The sequence below is a fragment of the Alosa alosa genome, chromosome 1 (genome assembly GCF_017589495.1).
Source record: "Alosa alosa isolate M-15738 ecotype Scorff River chromosome 1, AALO_Geno_1.1, whole genome shotgun sequence".
In the NCBI taxonomy this organism is placed as follows: Eukaryota; Metazoa; Chordata; class Actinopteri; order Clupeiformes; family Clupeidae; genus Alosa; species Alosa alosa.
In genome coordinates this window covers 42,687,661-42,708,598 of record NC_063189.1, presented here as the reverse complement: position 1 = coordinate 42,708,598, position 20,938 = coordinate 42,687,661, and the positions used below count along the sequence as shown (strand labels likewise).

The window sequence follows — 20,938 nt, the reverse complement described above, 5'->3', positions numbered from 1 at the left end:
TATGTGAATCAATCGGGGGAGCTCCTGGACTGAAATGTACGGAAATGTAGGCTACGTATCCTTTTGCAGGTGCACCTATGTTGGCCGTTGATCAATGAGATAAACCAAAACCTGTTATTCCGCAGCAAGAGGGTCAGATTGACTCCAAAGTTCGTCACAAACCAGACTAATATGGTCCTCTGCAAACGAATTACACTAATCCGCTCTATGAAAAGACTGAATTTCAACTAATCTCTCTCTCTCTCTCTCTCTGTGCGTGGAGGCGCGTTCATCAGGATTGCTGATCTGATCATCTGTGTGCTCACATATTCCTTTATGACGCAATAGTCAAATGCAATGCAATTACGCATTTTCATCGTTGTTTGGTGTTGCCTTTATCAGTAACCCTCAAACAAACAATAAAAATATGCGTGCTTGCGTGTGGCTGGTCTACTACTACTGCATAGCCAATAGTCTATGGGAAAAGACGTTATTACTGTAACTTGTTACAGTGCATGAAAATGCACTGTTCTGTTATCCGAAGTCTTCTTATTATTATTATTATTACAGTGCATGAAAATGCACTGTTCTGTTATCCGAAGTCTTCTTCTTCTTCCCCACCAAATTTCTGCGTCTAATTCAGCTTTAACCGTTTAACGTAGAAACTACGTTCAAACTTAACGTAGGTCTTGAAAAGGACACGTAACGTAACGTAGGTCTTGGCATGGGTGTTATTTCAGTTAGCCTATTAGCTGGTTTGATTTGCATTGAGCTCAATGAGCATCAAACCAGCTAATAGGCTAACTGAAATAACACCCATGCCAATCTCTAGGTATGGTGAAGGGTATTTGATGATGTGGGGCTATTTTAATTCCAAAGGCCAAGGTAACTTTATCAGGATACACAGTATTCTGGATCCATGAAATAACTGGCCTTTAAAAATAAAAATTTGCCTGTCTCTTTTTTGTAATTGATACATTATTCATTCACTAAGAAAATTGGTGTCCTTAAAGGTTAGATATTTCCTCATTTTTCACTTAAGGCATTAAGATCAATTTCCAAAAGATGATTTTATATTCCTCTTTTCAGTCAACTTTAGCATGGGAGCCAATACTTTTGGCCAGCACTGTAGGTTAGAATCTTAATTTTCACACAGCACAGCTCAGGTCTAAAAACAGAGGTCTAACAACATAGCTAAGTTTCACAGATGTCACAGCACATGATTCAAATGAATGCATGCTTCATATAGTTGTCGGCAATGACAATGCACCTTTGCGATTGTTGAACTTTTATTTTGACAAGTTGTTGTCATTCTGTCTTCCACATTCATGAAAGGTTTGGTATGAATGTTGAGTCATGTCTCATTAAAGTCATGAATGCTTTATGTGCAGTTTATGACAGCTGCTATGAATGTGTTATGAACTCACCCGTCAAGTAAAGTGTAACCGACCTACTCTAGGATGTACTACAACTTGGAAGCTTGATTCGTGTGCCAGGCTACACTTTTTTTAGGCCAGAATAATGCAGAAATTAGTAACGTTAGCCTAGGCCAAGTAAACATACTCTGTAGCCTATGTTGACGACACAAATGTTATACCTCAACTTCTGTACGTGTGTTTTAACAATACTTTGGTCATATGGTCCGTTTCCAAACAGTATGGCTTTTATCAGGTCCCTTTCCACAGGTGTATTTAATCAAGAGCCAGATAGTATCTGTACAATATGATTAGGCTAGACTACTGTATCTGGTTAACGTTAACGTTGGTTAGTGAGCAAATGTAACGTTAACGTCGGTGATTAGCTGGGAGCAATGTTAGGTTTGATTGTCGTTAGCTAACGTTATCGAAACCTACAGCTAACCGGTCACTTTAAAGTTGACGACATACAGTAGCTGCTAGGCCTATTAACGCTGATAAGGTGGGTGCTAACGTTAACTATTTCCCTAACGTTATAACGTTAGTTTGGCTATTTGTCACCTATCATTTCATACAACATAATGTTTGACAACATAAATGAGTCAAATGCCAAAAATCGGACTACTTACCGTGTCTGTAATTAGAGAAGGACAGTCAGCAAGTAGCCTAAAGTGGGATCACGGCAGGCGATAAGACGAACGTTCAGAAGACTCACAGCTCCAGTGGTAGAGGTTGATTGCGTTCAGCTGCAGGTCACGTCATAATGCTAAAAGTTGCTGCCAAAGCGGTCAATGTTAACTCAATGGGAATTTGTTGCTCTTTTATCGTAAATATCTCAAAAAGTATAAAGTTCACAAATGTAAAAAATACATTGTACAATTGTCCATTACAAGACCTTTGTAGGAGTGTTTGAATGACGTCAAACGGTTCAGTGGTTTTAGTGTCATTAAACGTCAAACTTGGTCGGAAGAAGAATAATAAAAGACGATAACTAGAAAAGCATTTCCTGAAGGAAATACAGTGCATGAAAATAAAAAAAATATGATGTAAAATATCATACAGAGTAAAAACAAACTAAATTGGTTGCTAGGTAGATGAGGTTTAATATAGTTGGAATGACTGAACAGTTAAATAGGTGGATAGTTTATATAGTTAAATGATTTACTTGGTAGATAAGGTTTAATATAGTTGGAATGATTGAACGGTTAAATAGGTGTATAATTTAAATGATTAAATTATTTAGGTAGATAATTGACGATAACTGACAGTTGGAATGGCTCTAATGTTTGCTAGCAGTTATGCTAACTATGTTATCAAAGATAATAATGTTAACCAAGTTACTTAACTTAGCTAATGTTTTCATTTTTAGTAGTTATGCTAACTAGCATGTTAGCAATGCTTACATGCTAACTATGTTAACCATGTTACTTAGCTAACCTAGCTAATCATTTATAGCAGTTATGTCAACTATGCTAACTAGCATGCTAACATGCTAGCATGCTAACTATGCTAACCATGTGACTTAGCTAACTTAGCTAATCATTTTTAGCAGTTTTGCTAAAAATGCTAACTAGCATGTTAGCATGCTAACTATGCTAGCCATGTTACTTAGCTAACTTAGCTAATCCTTTTTAGCAGTTTTGCTTTAAAAATGTTAACAATGTTAGCAATGTTAACATCGCTAACTATGTTAAACCATGCTAACTAGCTACAGTGGGTAGGAGTCATAGTTGATGACAAGTAACAGTTACAATGGCTGAACAGTTAAAAAGTTCAGTAGTTTAAAGGGTTAAATTGTTTAACAGTGAAATATTGTAGTGAGGACTTTTATTTTGAAACAGTTTTTGGCAGAGGAAGCAGTTGAACAGGATGTGTAGTCTTAATAGGGCCAGTTTGTATGCTTAAAGCCTGAGACTGGCAGTTGGGCCAGGTGGCCTGACCACCTGCCATAGGATTCTAATTGCTGTGATGTCATAAAGGGCAATGTTAAGTCAATGGGGAAATTTTGATAGTTTTTAATTAATAGTTTAAAAAGTATAAAAGTTACAAAGCTGAAAAAAAATCCATAGCACTCTTGTCCTAAGTAAGACCTACGTGACAATGTTTGAATGAAGTTTCTACGTTAATCGGTTGAAGCTGCATTAAACGCGTTAGAAGAAGAATAAGAACTAGAAAAGCATTTCCTGAAGGAAATACAGTGCATGAAAATGCAAAAATAGCATGCTAACTATGCTAACCATGTGACTTAGCTAATCATTTTTAGTAGTTATGCTAACTATGCTAACTAGCATGCTAACTATGCTAACCATGTGACTTAGCTAACTTAGCTAATCATTTTTAGCAGTTATGCTAACTATGCTAACTATCATGCTAACATGCTAGCATGCTAACTATGTTAACCATGTTACTTAGTTAACTTAGCTAATCATTTTTAGCAGTTTTGCTAAAAATGTTAACTAGCATGCTAGCATAGTTAGCATAACTACATGCTAGCATGCTAACTATGCTAACCGTGTGACTTAGCTAATCATTTTTAGCAGTTATGCGAACTATGCTAACTAACATGCTAACATGCTAGCATGTTAACTATGCTAACCATGTTACTTAGCTAACTTAGCTAATCATTTTTAGCAACTTTGCTTAAAATGCTAGCAATGCTAACATGCTAACTAGCTACAGTGGGTAGGAGTCATAGTTGATGACAAGTAACAGTTACAATGGCTGAACAGTTAAAAAGTTCAGTAGTTTAAATGGTTAAATTGTTTAACAGTGAAATATTGTAGTGAGGACTTTTATTTTGAAACAGTTTTTGGCAGAGGAAGCAGTTGAACAGGATGTGTAATCTTAATAGGGCCAGTTTGTATGCTTAAAGCCTGAGACTGGCATAGACAGTAAAAGAAATGGACGAACAGACTCCGTCGTTTTCAATGGGAGGGCACTGAGTCAAATAGAACGATTTTTCAGTTGGTCCCCCCAGTACTGCGCAGCCTCACACTTAACTTTGTGACGTTAGCCATAGAACTGAATCTTGTAACTCATATGATAGATACACAGAAATTCTTCTCACATTTCCTTCGCCTTCAAAGCTATCAAAGTTAAACATTTATTTATGTATTATTATTAATATCATCCTCACCAAGTCGTGTTAATGTTGAAGCTACCATACATGATCATCTTCAAAAACAGTCATGCTAAAACAAAACAAAAAAGTTATAGCCTTGAAGCTATTTTCTTTCCACTTTTCCGACCTACGGTCAATCCATCGAAAACCTCTGAAATGATTACTGCCGTTTTTTTTTTTTTTTTTAAATTAGGTTTACTTTTTAATTATTATTAGGTTGCCTCTGTGTAATGCTTTACCTTAACATACGGTCATGTATGCTAGGTTTTGCTTACGAGTTACCGTCATAGACAGTAAGGTGGACTGAGCTTCTTATCCAAATAATACGGTGATCTCCCTACGGCGCGAAAGAGAGATTACGTCAAAGCTAGCTTCCCTCCAACCGAACAAGCTAACCATTCTTCTTACGGGTAACCAACGTTACGGACGAGGTAGTGGAGTCTGTTTTGCCTTTGTAGTGTTTATGTTGATTACACAAAAGCTACAATATCAGCACAGGATATATGTTATATGAAGTTATGGTATTTCAAAAAAATCCTAGAATGAATGGACTTCTATGGGAGTTAGCAGAGAGGTGGTCCCTCCAGCCTACGTCGATTCTTCTACTTCCGGGAATTCGCCTGCCCCCTTGGAGACTGGCAGTTGATCCAGGTGGCCTGAACACCTGCCATAGGATTCTAATTGCTGTGATGTCATAAAGGCCCAATGTTAAGTCAATGGGGAAATTTTGAGTAGTTTTTAATTAATAGTTTAAAAAGCATAAAAGTTACAAAGATGAAAAATACAAAGCCCCCATGTCCATAGTTTGAATGAAGTTTCTACGTTAAACGGTTGAAGCTGCATTAAATGCGTTAGAAGAAGAAGAACAATCAGAAGAAGAAGAAAAAGCCTTGGAATAACAGTACAGTGCATTTTCATGCACTGTAATAAGAAGAAGCTTTGGAAGAACAGTATAGTGCATTTTCATGCACTATACTAAAAAGAACAGTGATAATAGTCCATTGCATTTACATGCAATGCAACAAGGTTATTTTCCCCCATAGCCTTTGTATTAGCACTATGACATCACAATGGACTAATTAACTTGATTTGCACCTGTATCAACTTCCAGCTGCTCACTACTAGGACCCATCAAAGGGCCAGTTAAACTGATTGCACCTGTATCAACTGCTTTCTGCTTAACTAGGCCAACTCTCTCTGTGTCTCTCCATTCTACAAGGATATAAGGCACATTCCATCCAACTTTCTATCCATTCATCCTCTTCAAACCATTCACTCATCCACCCATTAAATTATACATCAACATCCATTAAACAATCTGCCTATCAACATCCATTCAACTTTCTGTCTATCAACATCAGGGGTGAAAGTAGTTTTTATTTCTTGGTGGTACTATGATATAGAGTTATAATGCACGCGCAAAGCGCGCGCCGAAAATGTCACTTAGCCTAATTATTTATTATTTATTTGTTTGTTTATTTACTGTATTATAGTCTACTTATCAAGCATTCACTAGGACTTCTTATCACTCTAGTATCACTAGATATCTTTAACCCACCTGTATCTGTTTTTGATTATGAATAAATTGCAAACACTTAATTTCAACATTTATTTATTTATTTAGCCTAGTTACTCTGCTCGCTCCCACTTCCAATCGTTTTTTTATATAGGCTACTGTATATCATGAAACACGTTTCTATGAGTCATGCCTTTTTATTTGGGAGACTGCAACATACTGTAGCGTTTCACTATCATGAACTGGTTTATTGTCACAAAGCACACAATGCAGCATATAACACAGCGGGCCGTGTCAGGCCCAGAACCGAAAGAGGCAGAACTTTCTCGAACAGTAGCCTATATTCTCCGGGGGTCCAGCCCCCCTCTCGCCAGGCTGCCAACCATGAGCATCCCCGGGGTCATGCATAGCGCGGGCACTCCCTGATTGTGATTGACAGCCGGTCGCTACAATACTTCTGTCCGCTAAAACACTTTCATTATTGCTGCGCAAGATCTGGTTAAACCGTACACACGCTGTCTGTCTCTTGTCTCTCCAGCGAAACACTGCACACATAAAACCAGAATAGGCTATTGAAACATCAACATATTTTTCTTTAGCCTGTATGTTTTTTTATTTATTTCGGAGACTTTCCAAGAAACGTCCGTCTGCTAAAACACTTTGGATACCAGTGCAGGTTGGCGCAATTAGGCTACTGTACGCGCGCTATAGCTTGCTCGTTGTCTGTCCAGCTGCACGGGAGGTTTAGACACAATTTAGATACAGTTCAGAACAATGTATATGAAATATATTTTGGGGGAAACGCGTTGCTTCTGGTAATTTGATGTAAGCAGTTGTGTTGTCATGCTGAAAGTGCACTGATTTTTCAGAGACAGTATAGTTTTCTTTCCGGTACGGCGTACCCTCTCCAAATATTTTAGTGGTACTCCGTACCGGCCAGTACCGGCTTACTTTCACCCCTGATCAACATCCATTACACTATCTACATTCAACTTTTAAACTATATACTCTGTCTCAGGCTTTAAGCATACAATCTGTCTCTCCTAAGACTACTATTTCCTCTGCCCACAACTGTTTCAAAATACATGTCCTCACTACAATAATTCACTATTAAATAATTTAACTATTTAAAATTATTTAACTGTGCAGCCATTTCAACTGTCAGTTGTTATCAACTATGACTCCTGCCAACTGTTTCCAAATAAAAGTTTGTTTGGCATTTTATGTTAATACACAGTATGTTTATATTTTCATGCACTGGTAATTTCCTCGAAATTACATTTTCTAGTTTAGGATAGTTGCCTCCGCCCCCCCCCCCAATGCAAGCAGTCGGGCATCATCATGAACATGAACACTGGGCATCCTACAGGAATTAAAACTTTCAACTGATGGTGGCATTTTACACGCCCAGTGTGCAACATCTACCTATCCCAAATAGCCCAAGGGCCACATGAGATGGTGGCCATGTGGGCAGTAGGGGCTCAACCTATTTTTTTACTGTCTATGGGCCCAACATTGTTTATTTGGGTTTTAAATAGTCTGCCATTTCCGGAAGAGGGCGCCTCGCTCGCCGGAAAGGGAATAGAGAAGAGTGTGAGGTAGATCAGTCAAAACAGAACAAGCACGGCTGCAAGCTCTAGCCGTCATCTGCTGGTTTATATTTTCTTAAACTTGTCGATGTACCGGTTCCACGAATCGTGCATTTTCATATTCAGGCTTTCCATTCGAGGTACCTGATTTGCAGATTGAGGACTAAAATCTGCGTAGAGGACTACAGTGCGGAGTCTTCGGGCCTACTACAAACAGAGGTAGCCAGCTATCACCTAGCTAGCAAAACATTTAGCTGGGTAGCTGTCGATACCTAGCTAGCTAACATTAGATGGCTAGAGAACTCTAGCCAGTTTGTGTGCGCATAGGCCTGTGTAATCAGGTAGAAAGTAGTAGCAACCAGCCACGTACTCCATTGCTGTTTACAAGATCACATATTAGAAAATATAACAAGCTAAGCCCTGCAGTAGCCTACTGTATGCCAAAGGTTGAGAGGTTTTTGGCAAACGTTAGCTTGGGTAGAAATGCTATCTGAAACCTTTTGGCACTAAACAGTAATAGTAATGTTAGCACTATTAAATCCCCATGCATTTGAGAACTAGCCTACCATTAACTGGCCTGTTTGCTATTTTCGACTAATGTCACATTGTGGTGCTAAGATTAGTTAGCGTGACCAACTACGTAGGCGAGTGTCAGATCTACACCTTGACAACAAAGAGGAGACATATTATGTCATAAAATGGAATTGACAGAATTATTCACTCATCTCCCTGGACGTCAACGGGATTTTTTGGCGATAGTTTAATAATATAACGATACTTGCCAAGTTAATCTAACAGCATAACAGTTAGCAATGCATTCACTTTCAAAGTCGAGACATGCGAAGTTAGTTGCATGAGCTGGGACTGCCACCTCCAAAATGTTACTGTTCAGTGGTCTAGCATCAAACATTTAAAGACAGATTTTTGTAGGAAACGATGATCGAATGGGCCTACGCTTTCTAGTGATCGTTCATGTGGGTGGGCTACGTTACTCGTTACTTTGACAGCTGCGTGAAAGTTTTCACCGTTCCGTCCACTGAAACATGGGTTTGACGCACCCACGTTGGCTGTCTAGACATCGTCAGGCAGACTGTGTAGTGGACTAGCTTCAACATGGGGCAACTGACGTTAAAAAAGTGGGCTGTGGAGTTCCTAATAAAACTTACAAATACGTATAAGTTCACCGTCTTTTTATATCACTTTTTTTCAAAGCCTCTCGTCTTTTGGAGGAGAGACTTGGAAGGCTCGAGAGGATGGCCGATGCTGAGGGCAAATCAAGTGTACCAAGTGGTAAGCACCGCCAGTACTTACTATTTTGCTTTAAGTTTCCTGATGACACGTTGACGATAATATGTGTGCATTAGGTGGTGCAGAAGACCAAGATTCTGCCGAAGGCAGAGGGGGTGAGGGGGACTCGGCTGCAGAGGTCCAGGCATACCCTGACACAGGTTTTTTTGCCCACTTTGTGAAAGGAGACCATTTTTTCTTTAAATGTATTGTCTGTCCTCTATAGTTCTTTTTTTGTGATAAATGTTGCATTGTGAATTTCCCTGTCATCAAATTGATACAGTAGCATGTGGCTCCATTTTGTGCATAATATTCACATTATACTTTGCATACTAGTTGTGTAGAATTCATAATAATAAAGAATATTGTTTTTTGTTTGGTTTTGGGAAATCTCTCATCTGCAGCAGACTCTAACCCTGCCACAGGTTCAGGAGAGGGGGGAGAGGACAGACCCATGGCTGAGGCAGAGGGCAACAAGGAGGATGAGGAAGAGGACACAGACAGCATGGACGGCAGCGGCCTGTACTCTCTGACAGAGGAAGGGGAGCAGGGCAGCGAGGAGGGAGGCCGCAGAGAGAGGGTCAAGGAGGCGGGGAGCGGTGGTACCAAACGGACAGCCAGGAAGAGGAACCGTCCTGGTAGTGGCGGCGGGGGTGGGGGCAGTGGCACAGCCCGCCACTCCTCCAGCTCAGAAGAGGACGAGAACGACGAGGAGGATGAGGAGCTGGAGGAGGACCAAGACGAGCAGGCTATGGAGGAGTGGCTGGGCACAGAGGTGCACGAGATGAGTGTGCCGGGGTGGTGCGCCGTGCCCTCGCTGCGGGCGCGGGAGATCGGCTGGGGCGCCAGGCAGTTTGTGCGACGTGTCTGTGGCGCCCGCGGCCTGGTGCAGCGCCTGGAGCTGCAGGGCAGGTTGGAGAGGCACACGGGCTGCGTCAACACGCTGCACTTCAACCCATCGGGCACGCGCCTCGCTTCGGGAAGCGACGACCTGCGCGTGGTCATCTGGGACTGGGCACAGCTCCGTGCCGAGTTGGAGTTTGACAGTGGCCACAAGAGCAACGTGTTTCAGGTGAGGAAGAGGATGAGGCAGGCGTAGGACCATACACTAGTAGTTTGACTGACCAGGGAGAGAATGCCAGTAAACTGGACGATGGACAGTCAAATTCCCATCATGATGCAACCCTGTCATTAGATTGCAATGCACAGCAGAAGTCCTTTGTCACAACTCATTCAGGACAATTTGGACAGATTGTTTTGAGCTTAGGTCAAGCCCCCCCACACACACACACACACACGCACTTTCGTCCCCCTAAAAGCCATGAACAATTGACATCAGATTAGGTTAGGTGTCTATCTGGTATGATTTTATGTCAAAAGTACTGTTGTTGATAAGTAATTAATCTACTAACTAACTGAGAAGTTCTTAACTGGATAAAAAGGTAAGCCTTGTGCTTAACTAAATGTGCACTCATGTCTCCTGCCCTATGCCAGGCTAAGTTTCTGCCACACAGTGGAGACTCCACTTTGGCGATGTGTGCTCGCGATGGCCAGATCCGTGTGGCAGAGCTTTCTGCCACCCAGCGCTGCAAGAACACCAAGAGAGTGGCACAGCACAAGGGGGCAGCACACAAGGTAAGCCTATGTCATTGGAGCTGCCATGACTTCCATGGTGGAAATCTTGCATCTCACAAGAAACAAATGTTGGTGCCATGGTGTTAATAGTTAGTTAATAGTCAGTTCTTTCTTTCTTTCTTTCTTTCTTTTTTTCTTTCATTCTTTCTGTCATTCTATCTTTCATTCTCCCCCCCTCGATCCCCCCTTCTTTCTCCTTCTGTGCCCCAGTTGGCGTTAGACCCCGACTCTCGCTGTTCCTTCCTCTCTGCTGGAGAGGACGCAGTCGTGTTTGGTATTGACCTCTGTCTTGACCGGCCCGCAAAGTAAGTCCCAGTCAATCTTGTAGAATCGGGTGCTGTGTATCATAAACCAGGATAAAAAAGACTGTTTAATTAAACCCGTCAGAATAGAAAAGTTTTCCCAGGTGTCATATTTGGAGATTTGCTGTAGTGTCTCCGTTAGTCGTGCCACCTCTGGCATGGGACAGAATGTAATATAAACACTGGGTCCCCGTGGATGCTTGAGCCATGAGAGTATAAATAGTAAGTTAGGAGCTTTCCAGCAGCTTCTTGCTTCTGCATCCTGCTTCTGTTTGGGCGAGTGCTTTTAAACTGGCTGGCTTTGGGATTCTTTTCGAATATGTGAAACAGTATCTTTGGAACTCACTTGTATTTTCTGTTTGTCTTCTCTATCACTGGCTGTCTCTCTCTTTCTGTCTTTTTTCTCTTTCTCACTGTCTGTCTGTCTTTCTCTATGTCAGTAAACTAGTGGTGGTCAAAGAGGGCGATAAGAAAGTGGGCTTGTACACCATCTTTGTGAATCCTGCCAACACACACCAATTTGCTGTTGGAGGAAGAGATCAGTATGTCAGGTGAGACGCATGTTTTGATGAACCATGAATTACTTTTGTGTTCCTTCTACGTCACTGACCTGCATTGCTGCATTTCTTAATGCAAATTGTTTGTCCGCTGTCTTCCACTAGGATTTATGACCGAAGAAAGATTAATGAAAACAACAACAATGGTGTTCTGAAGAAGTTCTGCCCATCCCACTTGGTGAACAGCGAGTCCAAAACAAACATCACTTGCCTGGTTTACAGTCACGATGGCACAGGTAGCATGCACACTTACTTCTGCACATGTTACTTGGTGTTGGTTTAAAGGTGCAAGACCTTTGTTTTTATTGTGCCCAATAAAATGTGTTGAGGCTTACTGTGATGTAATAGTGAAGGCATGATTTTAAAAAAGACAAGTGTTGCATAATATTACCGTGCTTTGCAAGCATCTTGTTCGCCTCCCACAGGCTTTTATTGGATTTGTATTAATTTATTTGCCTTGAAAATAAATGCAAATGAATAACAACAAAGGAATTAAATTCAAATCAAATGTTTATTTGTCACATACATTATACAGGTAGCCTATAAATGCAGTGAAACGCTTGTTCCACTGACTCCAAGACTGTGCAAAGGATATATATATAAAAAAAGCGAAGAATAAAGAAAGAAAGTGCAAAGTGTTTAGGCTATGCTGCTGCTCCTGCTACAACTCATTTAGAATCCTGATAGCCTGGGGGTAAAAAAAATTCCGCATTCTCTCCGTGTTGGACTTCAGGCAGCGGTAACGTTTCCCAGACCGTAGGATAGAGAAGAGGCAGTTGTTGGGGTGACTGGGATCCCTGATCATTTTTCTTGTTCTCGACTGACATCTCCTTATGTAAATTTCCTGTGGGTTGGGTAGGGCACTTCTGGTGGTACGTTCAGCTGATCTCACTACTCTCTTCAGAGCTTTACGGTCTAGCTCAGTGCTATTTCCATACCAAGCTGTTATACTCCCAGTGATAACACTTTCAATGGTGGTTCTGTAAAAGTTAACAACAAAGGAATAAAAAAGGAATAAAAAAGACTAGAATGTCAAGATGCATGCATTGTATGGTAATACTGATAAGCATGCCACTGCTCCTTCAGTATTATAGAATTTGTGGGGGGTCTAGAAGGATGACATGAAAAATGACATATTGCACCTGAAAGGATGTTTTCAAAAAGTGTATTTTCGTATTGTTAACTGTGTTATGTAAAATAAATGCACATAGCCCATTGAGTAATTCATAATTGTGCCAAGCAGATTGTTTGTATTTGGCTAATAAAGCATTTCTTCCCCCAGAACTTCTAGCTAGCTACAATGACGAAGACATTTACCTGTTTGACTCAAACCACAGTGACGGTGCTGATTACCATAGGAGATACAAAGGCCACCGCAATAATGCCACAGGTATGTGCCCGAAAGAACACAAGTAGGCAGCAAATACGCCTGTCTGTGTTTTCCCACAACAGTCTGTATGATCTGCAATCAGCCTGTGAATAGGAAAGCCCTGGCTTTGTAATCTGATTGTGAAGAATGAATGTGGCATGTGCTGAGGTGCTTTCTGTTGGCCTTGTGTCTCAGTGAAAGGAGTGAACTTCTACGGCCCCAGAAGTGAGTTTGTGGTCAGTGGCAGTGACTGTGGACACATCTACCTGTGGGACAAGAACTCCGCTCGCATCGTGCAATTCATGGAGGGAGACAGAGGCGGTGTGGTAAGTTGAATATGTCAATTAAGAAAGTGTTGACATTGAAAGACATTGTAAACAGTTTTTTTTTCATCTGAGAGCTACATGCTATTGTGACATGAGGTATACAACTCCTCGTTGGTTTTGTCGTGCTGTTTGTCATTTCAGAAGAAGACATGCAACTGGTATGATATATGCATAACCTCATTATGTTTGTCCCTCTGTCTTTTTCACCTGCCCCCCCTCTCTATCTCTATCTTTCTTTCTCTCTCTCTCTCTCTCTCTCTCCATTCTTCTCTCTCTGTGTACAGGTGAACTGTCTCGAGCCCCACCCCCACCTCCCTGGTCTGGCCACCAGTGGCTTGGACCACGATGTGAAGCTGTGGGCTCCCACTGCAGAGACACCCACTTCACTGAAGGGCCTCAAAGAGGTAAAGCAATAGACCCAGCACCCAAGCAGGCTCACAGCCCCACAATACAGTCAATAAGAACGCTGTCAAATCAACGCTAGGAGATTACAGTTAGTAAATAGATAGATAGATATTTTAGTTGTGGACAGTCATGGTTGGAGGCCTCGTGTTTTCGCATTGTCAGTCTGTTCATATTTTCTTGTGAAGGAGATATCTCCTGAACACAGTGAGGGAATTTCTTCAGATTTGGTTTAATTGACTGCTTGAGTTTTCAAGAAAGTATGGTGAAGCAAAATTATCAACCAAACATATTTTTCATTATGTATACAGTGATAATCCATTAACTGTGAACTTAAAGGAACACGCCACCCAATGTCAGTAGTAATATATGTTCTTACCAGGGTAGGAATTTCACTGCGGCCACGACGGCCATGGCCGTCGTAGCCCCTTGCGTTGGCCATGATGCCCCTTTGAAAATCAGAGGTTTACAGGCCACGGTGGCCTTGGTGCCCCCTTCTTTCAATATTCTGCTTTGCGTCCTACTAATAGTGATTTTTATTTAGCCTGTGGCCTGTCAAAATAATCTTAGCATTCACAGCGCAAATGAATTTAGTCTTTTACGCAGTGGAGAAAGTGACAGCGCAAGAAAGAAAGTGCGTCCAAATTCATTCTTCTCAGTTGAACTACTTGCGAAGTAGCCTACTCATCATCACACAGACATCACAAGTATCACATGAAAGAGCTTTTTCTCAGCTTTTAAACGATGTTAGCTGATAATTGCTTTGTTGAACGGTTCGCGAGAAAAGTAAATAATATAATTCAATTTAATCATACATTATACTGAAGGTTTTGCGTCCATGATCTCCCTACCCATTCATCTCTTATACTTCACGAACCCTTCTTTTAACACATGACAAACCATAAATCAGAATAAAGAGCAGACCTTACCGAAAACAAAGGTGTAAAGCAGTCCCCTGTACAGTTAGCCGTTCCAGAGTAATCCAGTTTTGAATTTGCAGTAAATTTCGACATGCATGGATGTCTCCAAATTTGGGCTTTAGGTTTTACAATGTGTTAAAATTGTTCCACATGATTTCATAACGGGCCAAATACAAAATAAATGTTACAAATATCGCCTAGATATTGGTAAATCAGAGGACAGCTGACTAAGAGTTTGTGAAAGTAGCCTTAATGATTACAAAATGCTAAGCATGCATCTAGGCTATTTGAGTTTCTTAAAGCTGAGCTGTGCTTAAATTGTTCAATACATGATTTCATAGCAGGCCAAATATAAAATAAATGTTATATATATATATAGCCTAAATATCTGTAATTATTAGATGATCAGATGATTTACAGTTCTATGTAATATGTCATGTTTCATGTTTTTGTAATGTTTCATACAGTGATGCAGGTCTACTGCAGTGAATAGGCTAAATACAACTTTGATCATTTTTATATGCTACTACTGTATAGTTAACTTTGGCCTTGGTGCCCTGACATGTGGCCTTTGTGCCCCCCACCAAATATGCCCAACTGAAGGCAAAGTGGCCTTGCCCCCAGAATGGTGAAATTCCAAGCCTGGTTCTTACCTTAACTTTCACGAGTTGAATCATACCTCTCCCCTGTCGGTACGTGCACTCAAACGCTCTGGTGCGCGGCGCGAATGTGTTAGCATGTTGCTATGCTAGCGGGCTCAGACGTAGCCATAGAGGGAGGAAGATAGCAGTAATAAAAAACATCCACGTTTTCCCTACTTAAATACAGTTGCACGAGTAGTTGATAAAAATGTGTAAGGTCACACAACATGAAACGTGGCGATTTTCCTAGCGAATAAACGGGAGAACTACAATGTGTGGCGCAATAGCACTTGGGAGTACTTCGACCTAGCGTAGTAATATCAATTAACACCTAATTGTAGATCCTATCCATGAAATCAATATAATACTTCTGCGTGTTCCACACTTAATTTAATAGCCATTGATATGCCATTGCATATGTTCTTTGGCCCACTGCTTGGGCCCCAACTTCGGCCCAGCTACTGAAAAAGCATGGTCACCTTTATTGTTTAGAGTAGACGACTCTGAGGTACTGAGAGCAGTAGTTTATCTGAGTACCTCAGAGTTCTGGGAGGGCAGTGAAAGTGTACAAGCTCACTTAGGTATTGGGAAGCTTGTCCATTTAAAGCTTTAAAGACAGGGTTCTCAAGTCTCACGCAATGGGTGTGAGACACACGCAACTCAACAAGTTCACACACTCACACGCCACACCTTGCATTTCTCACGCAGAAATATTACTAGGAGTATTTGCATAATTATTAGAAGAGGCGCATGGATATGAGAGGATTTCTTGCAGGGTTCAGAACTAGCGCACCACTCACCAGCCAAATCAAAAAAATAAATAGCCACCGACATCCAATCAAAAAATAGTATTCGTTGTATCCGGGTAAAATTCCAAAATAGGACATCCCCTCCCTGTAACCACGTTAAGCTTGTGTGGGGTTACACATTTAAGATTTAAAAACGGCACCAAAATTCTTTTTATTCAGAAATTCAACTGTCTGTCATTTGGTAAACCAGCCAAGACTACTTATGGCACTTTAACAGTGTGTGTAAATCAGGCCTTTCTATGAACACTTGTAACGCTAATAAGCCTATAGCCTAGGCCTACTTTATGGCAAAATTATTTTTTTATTTATCAACTAAACTAAACTGTCGTTCATTAAGAAAGCATAATGAAGTGTAGTTGTAGCTTTGTGTAACCCAGACATCAGCAACGTTCATTGTATACGACCATTCACTCTCGTGGCTGCCTGCACTTTTCCTGTCTCACGGGCCGGCTGCAAGTTTCGCACTTGTTTGTGCTTTTTAGCGCCGTGTTCATCAGGTCCCGGGACACCCGTCTGAGCCTCCATGGACCATGTCAACAATTAATGAAAATTAGCTTATTATCAATGAGTTATCAATTTGAACAAGTATGCTACCCATACATTTTTTTCTAAGAAAGATACAGGACTGCTGCAGACAATGAGCTGCCAACCACCATAATGTAATAGAAACCCAAAATAATGAACTTGCTGTCCGTATAAAAAAAAACATCAAAAGTTGGTCTTGGCATGCACATTCTTGGTCCAATGGTTCAGTGACAATAGGCTACTCAAGTGAATAAAGCAATTAGCCTAATAAATACAAGATTAGTCTCAATCAGTAGGCTACATATACATCTTGTAAATTGGTGAGCCATGGTAGCCGTCAAGATTATTATATTTCAAGATCCCCCCACCCACCCAATCTCACTCCAAGCTGAGCTCAAAACTTGGGAACCCTGTTTAAAGACAAAAAGAAGAATTTTGTAATCTACTCTAAATTTCACTGGTAACCATTGCAGGGATTTCAAAACTGGAGAAATATGTCCAAGTCTTTTTAGACTTGGTGAGCAGCCTTGCAGCTGCATTTTGCACCATCTGAAGTCGGAATAGAGTGGACTGAGTGACACCAAAATAAAGAGAGTTACAGTAGTCCAGGCGGGATGAAATAAACGCATGAATCAATATCACAAAGTCTTTCAAAGAAAACATAGTTTTGGCTTTACTTAAGATTCTAAGGTGGTAAAAAGATCTTGTCTGAGGAGATGACCGTAGGGTCATTTTGTTGACTAACTGGCTGCCTTACTGATTTGATTTTCTGAAATCTGATTGCTGTTTTTTTGGTTGCTTAGGTGATGAAGAAGAACAAACGTGAGCGTGATGAGGACAGCGTGCGCCATGGAGACCAGTATGACACACAGCTGCTGTGGTTCCTGATGAGGCACATGAGAAACCGTAGGCCTCAGAGGGTGAGTGGCCACACCAGGCACCTGCCCCAGAGCCAGTACAGAGACCAGGCTATTTGCTGCTATAGGAGTATTAAATAGATTTGAAATGTTTGTGTGGATATGGAAAGTGACAGTGTTTGAAACAGACCCAGCGCTATCAGAATACCTTACCATCCTTGTGGAGTGTAGGCATCTCTGTCATCATATATCTGTGCTATTTTTGTTATTGTAACTGGAATGGCAATACATTAAAATTATCTCCGGAATTATACCATTATACCATTAGCTATCCAGAAATGACTAAATGTATTCACTCTTTTGTTCTCAGGCCCGGCGTGGAGAAGGAGGGGAGGGGGACACGGATGAATCCTGGAGCTCACCAGACTCCTCTGATGAAGAGGACGGCGGTCCTGACCACGTCCAGTGCATGTCCTCCTGAGCCACACGTGCGCCCACACACACTTACACACATATGCACCTTTATAAACATTTTTGTTTTGTTTAATGTTTGTTTTTGTTTTTCACTAATCACTCAGATGTTAATTTCATCCATACATCCACACACATATACACCTCAGAGCCCCATATTGAAGCACATAGACACTGGAAACCCACTGGTACACACAAGAGACACTGAGAAGCCAGCAACGATAGAACAAACACATGTCACACACACACACACACACACACACACACACACACAGTGGGACATCACCGGACACGCACACACAATGGGACATCACACATACACTTAGTAAGTGTCATGGAGGAGCACATACTAAAGTCAGTGCTGACAAAAAAAAAATCATACCTGACTTAATACACAAACGTGAAGCACATTCACACAGAGATACTGTGGAACAGCATACCTACACACCACACACATATAAATCACACAAACACTCTCTCACTCATCCACTGTTTCCTCGTTTGCACTCGACATAAACACTTATACATACAACACGTCATCATCACGCTCATAGACTTCCAATTACACTCAGTCACTTGAGTCTACTCACATGCTCTCACAGGAGCAAATCTGCCCAAGATTTAGCCTGAATATTTTCGATGCCTTTTTAAAACATCTTAGAAGAAGATTTTCTCCAGTTCTGCAAGCACTCACATCCTAGGAGTAGTCGCAGAAGTATTTGTCAGAATCTAGGATTGAGTCTTGTTGGCTATCGTAAAAATCTGTTCCTGTTTGCTCTTTCCGTCATATATACATATATATACACACACACACACACACACACACACACACACGCACTCACTCACTCACTCACTCACTTTATCACTCACTCACTGACGCAATCAGTCAACTTTTTGGCCAGGTAGGTACTTGGCGTGACACACGTAAAGCGGTGGAACGCGATCGCTCGTTGTGTGTGCAGTGTTTTCTTCCCAAACCAGCATTTCTCTAGGCTCCTTCCTCTTCTTTACCTGTCTGGAGCGTCTGTGGATGAGTGCCCGGATGCTCCGTACGGATTGTGAATCTCGCCCTCTCCCTCCCTTATTGTTTTGTTTATCTGGCCACTAATCAGGTGGACATGGACATGGATGGCCATGGGCAGGCTTGCCTGAGCTTCCCGCTCTTGACGTCTCGTCGTATTTTGGGTGCATGTTTCCCCGGCTCTAGCCCACTTGCTAGTGGTGATCTGAACCACACCTTCACCTGCTGTAGGGGCCAGCCACAGGTGCGTGCAGGGCAAGCCGGGAGACAGCAAACCCCCCCCCTCACCCTGTCCCAATCTTGCTGTGCGCTCTCTCCAGGTCCTCTCCCCATGCTACTGAGTGCACTTTAATCAGGGATCTGCTTAGTTTGAGTCTGTAAGACTAGCGTGTGCGCAGAGGGGGCATGCAATATTTTATGTATTCAACTTACTGAAAGTATGCTTTTTTTTGTTTTGTTTGTTTCATTTTGTTTTGTCTCGATCTCTATTGCTTTCTCTTTATTTCTGTTCAGAGATAAAAAAAAAAATAAGTCAAAAAAGTCAAAAACCTAGTTTAGACTGAAATAAAGATTTGGCACCAGCTCAGTAGTTTGGTATTTGCACTTGCCAGGAGCCTGAAGATGGGGACTTCCTTCTCTGCTCCTCCAACCCTTTTTTCTAATATGGGCAGCCACTTGGATCTTTGTCTCCTGAAATTTCATTGTCTACACCCCTCTGATCTTCACCTGAGACTGTAGACCAAGGCTAGGAGGTCTGCGCTCTCTCTCTCTCTCTCTCTCTCTCTCTCTCTCTCTCTCTCTCTCTCTCTCTCTCTCTCTCTCTCTCTCTCTCTCTCTCTCTCTCTCTCTCTCTCCCTCTCCCCTCAAAGAGAAAGAGCCCCTCCTCTGTTACAGGAAAGCTCATGAAACCCCTGGAATACCAAGACTATATAATGACTCCACCCAGTTTGGAATGTCTCAATCCCATCCCTCTTGATTTTTTTTTTTACAAATTTTTTTCCCCATGAGATTGTAAATTTGGATGTGGAATTGAGAAAATAGTGAAGATGGACTGTTCTGAACTGTTGGTGCTTTACAGGGATGTTTGTTAAGGATTGCAAAGGGATGGTGATTGGGGGTGGGGGGAAAGTCTGGGTGGATGGGGTTATTGGGAGCGCTGGAAGAAAAGGGTGGTTTATGCCTGTTTTTGTTTTTCATGTGAGAGGAAAATTAGCTCCAGTTCTTCTCTTTTGTATAAGTGAAATAAGTTAAATAAATTTATATGTACATAACTATATATAAATATATATACTAAAATGAACTGTAAAGAAATCATCTTTACCAAATAATCTTTTGAAAAGATGTCAAAATGTTCAATTGGTATTAATGCAGAAGTTTATATTATTAAAAAAAAGTACTTTTGAAATGAATTGAACACAACACAATTCTAATCGTTTCTGATTCATGAACCTGAATTGGATGTCGTCAACATTCAAGTTTTAATGTTGATTTTGTTTTGGTTTCCTTTTCTGTCATTTTACTGCCTCTCTGTTTCCAAAGACAGTCCTGTGAAAACCCTCCTGATGGCAATGTTATTTCTGGTATAGGCTCAATGTTTAGGTCTATGGTCAATGATTATTTTTCCCACTGCTGCCTACTGTGTTCTACCAGTTCAGTTACAAACATGTATGATTTGTGCAGTAAACAAGATGAAAGACTTCTGTGTTTTGTTTTTCTCCAAGGCTGCAAAAAGACATCAGTTTAAGCCATCATTAAATAGCAACATTATGCTATAGACTTCTGAAGTTTGCCTATAAAAAGGACCCAAAAGCTGCCATCTTTGCCTATATGAGGAGATCCGGGTACCATCTCTGCCCAAGATGGCGGCTTTGGGTCCTTTTTGTAGGCAAATTCAGAGGTCTTTGTGCTATGAAGGCCTTTGTACAGAACGTGTCCCTAATACAAATAAACATCCCTTAGATGTTTCTTAAAAAGTTTGGGACAAGAGAACTGAATAGACTTTGATTCCGTCAACTTAGATGCTAAACTGGTCCTCCATCATTTCGGGCTTCTCTCTTTCCCGGTGTCTTTGGTAGAGAGTAAATGGCAATGAAGTAATAGCAGATGTTTAATGAGGTGTCCTATAATGATTGTTGAATATTTATTGTCTGTCAACTCAAAAAGGGCTCAAATTCTGAAGTGCAGTCAAGAGAGTAC

At 41.2% G+C, this 20,938-nt stretch overlaps 1 protein-coding gene across 3 annotated transcripts; it reads left to right on the top strand.

Moving 5' to 3' along the window:
* The first annotated feature begins 7,606 nt into the window (after window positions 1-7,606).
* Window positions 7,607-20,439, top strand: dcaf8 (DDB1 and CUL4 associated factor 8). 3 transcript variants are annotated; one of them, XM_048255418.1, is made up of 13 exons: window positions 7,607-7,839; window positions 8,833-8,910; window positions 8,985-9,068; window positions 9,333-9,979; window positions 10,402-10,542; window positions 10,753-10,847; window positions 11,285-11,395; window positions 11,507-11,637; window positions 12,684-12,791; window positions 12,966-13,096; window positions 13,381-13,500; window positions 17,197-17,313; window positions 17,621-20,439. In XM_048255418.1, exons 2-13 carry the CDS (start codon window positions 8,874-8,876, stop codon window positions 17,729-17,731), a joined length of 1,833 nt encoding a protein of 610 aa, XP_048111375.1. In that variant the 5' UTR covers window positions 7,607-7,839; window positions 8,833-8,873; the 3' UTR covers window positions 17,732-20,439. The 3 variants fall into 3 exon arrangements, with proteins under 3 accessions (XP_048111375.1, XP_048111366.1, XP_048111358.1); XM_048255409.1 differs by having other exon boundaries at window positions 9,315-9,979; XM_048255401.1 differs by having other exon boundaries at window positions 9,312-9,979.
* The last annotated feature ends 499 nt before the right edge of the window (window positions 20,440-20,938 follow it).

Bases quoted from the DNA above. Each gene is read 5' to 3' on its own strand.
- dcaf8 (XM_048255401.1), top strand. From the start codon at position 8,874: ATGGCCGATGCTGAGGGCAAATCAAGTGTACCAAGTG. The intron at 9,980-10,401 runs GTGAGGAAGAGG...GCCCTATGCCAG, and splicing joins ACAAGAGCAACGTGTTTCAG to GCTAAGTTTCTGCCACACAG. The intron at 13,097-13,380 runs GTAAGTTGAATA...CTCTGTGTACAG, and splicing joins AGGGAGACAGAGGCGGTGTG to GTGAACTGTCTCGAGCCCCA.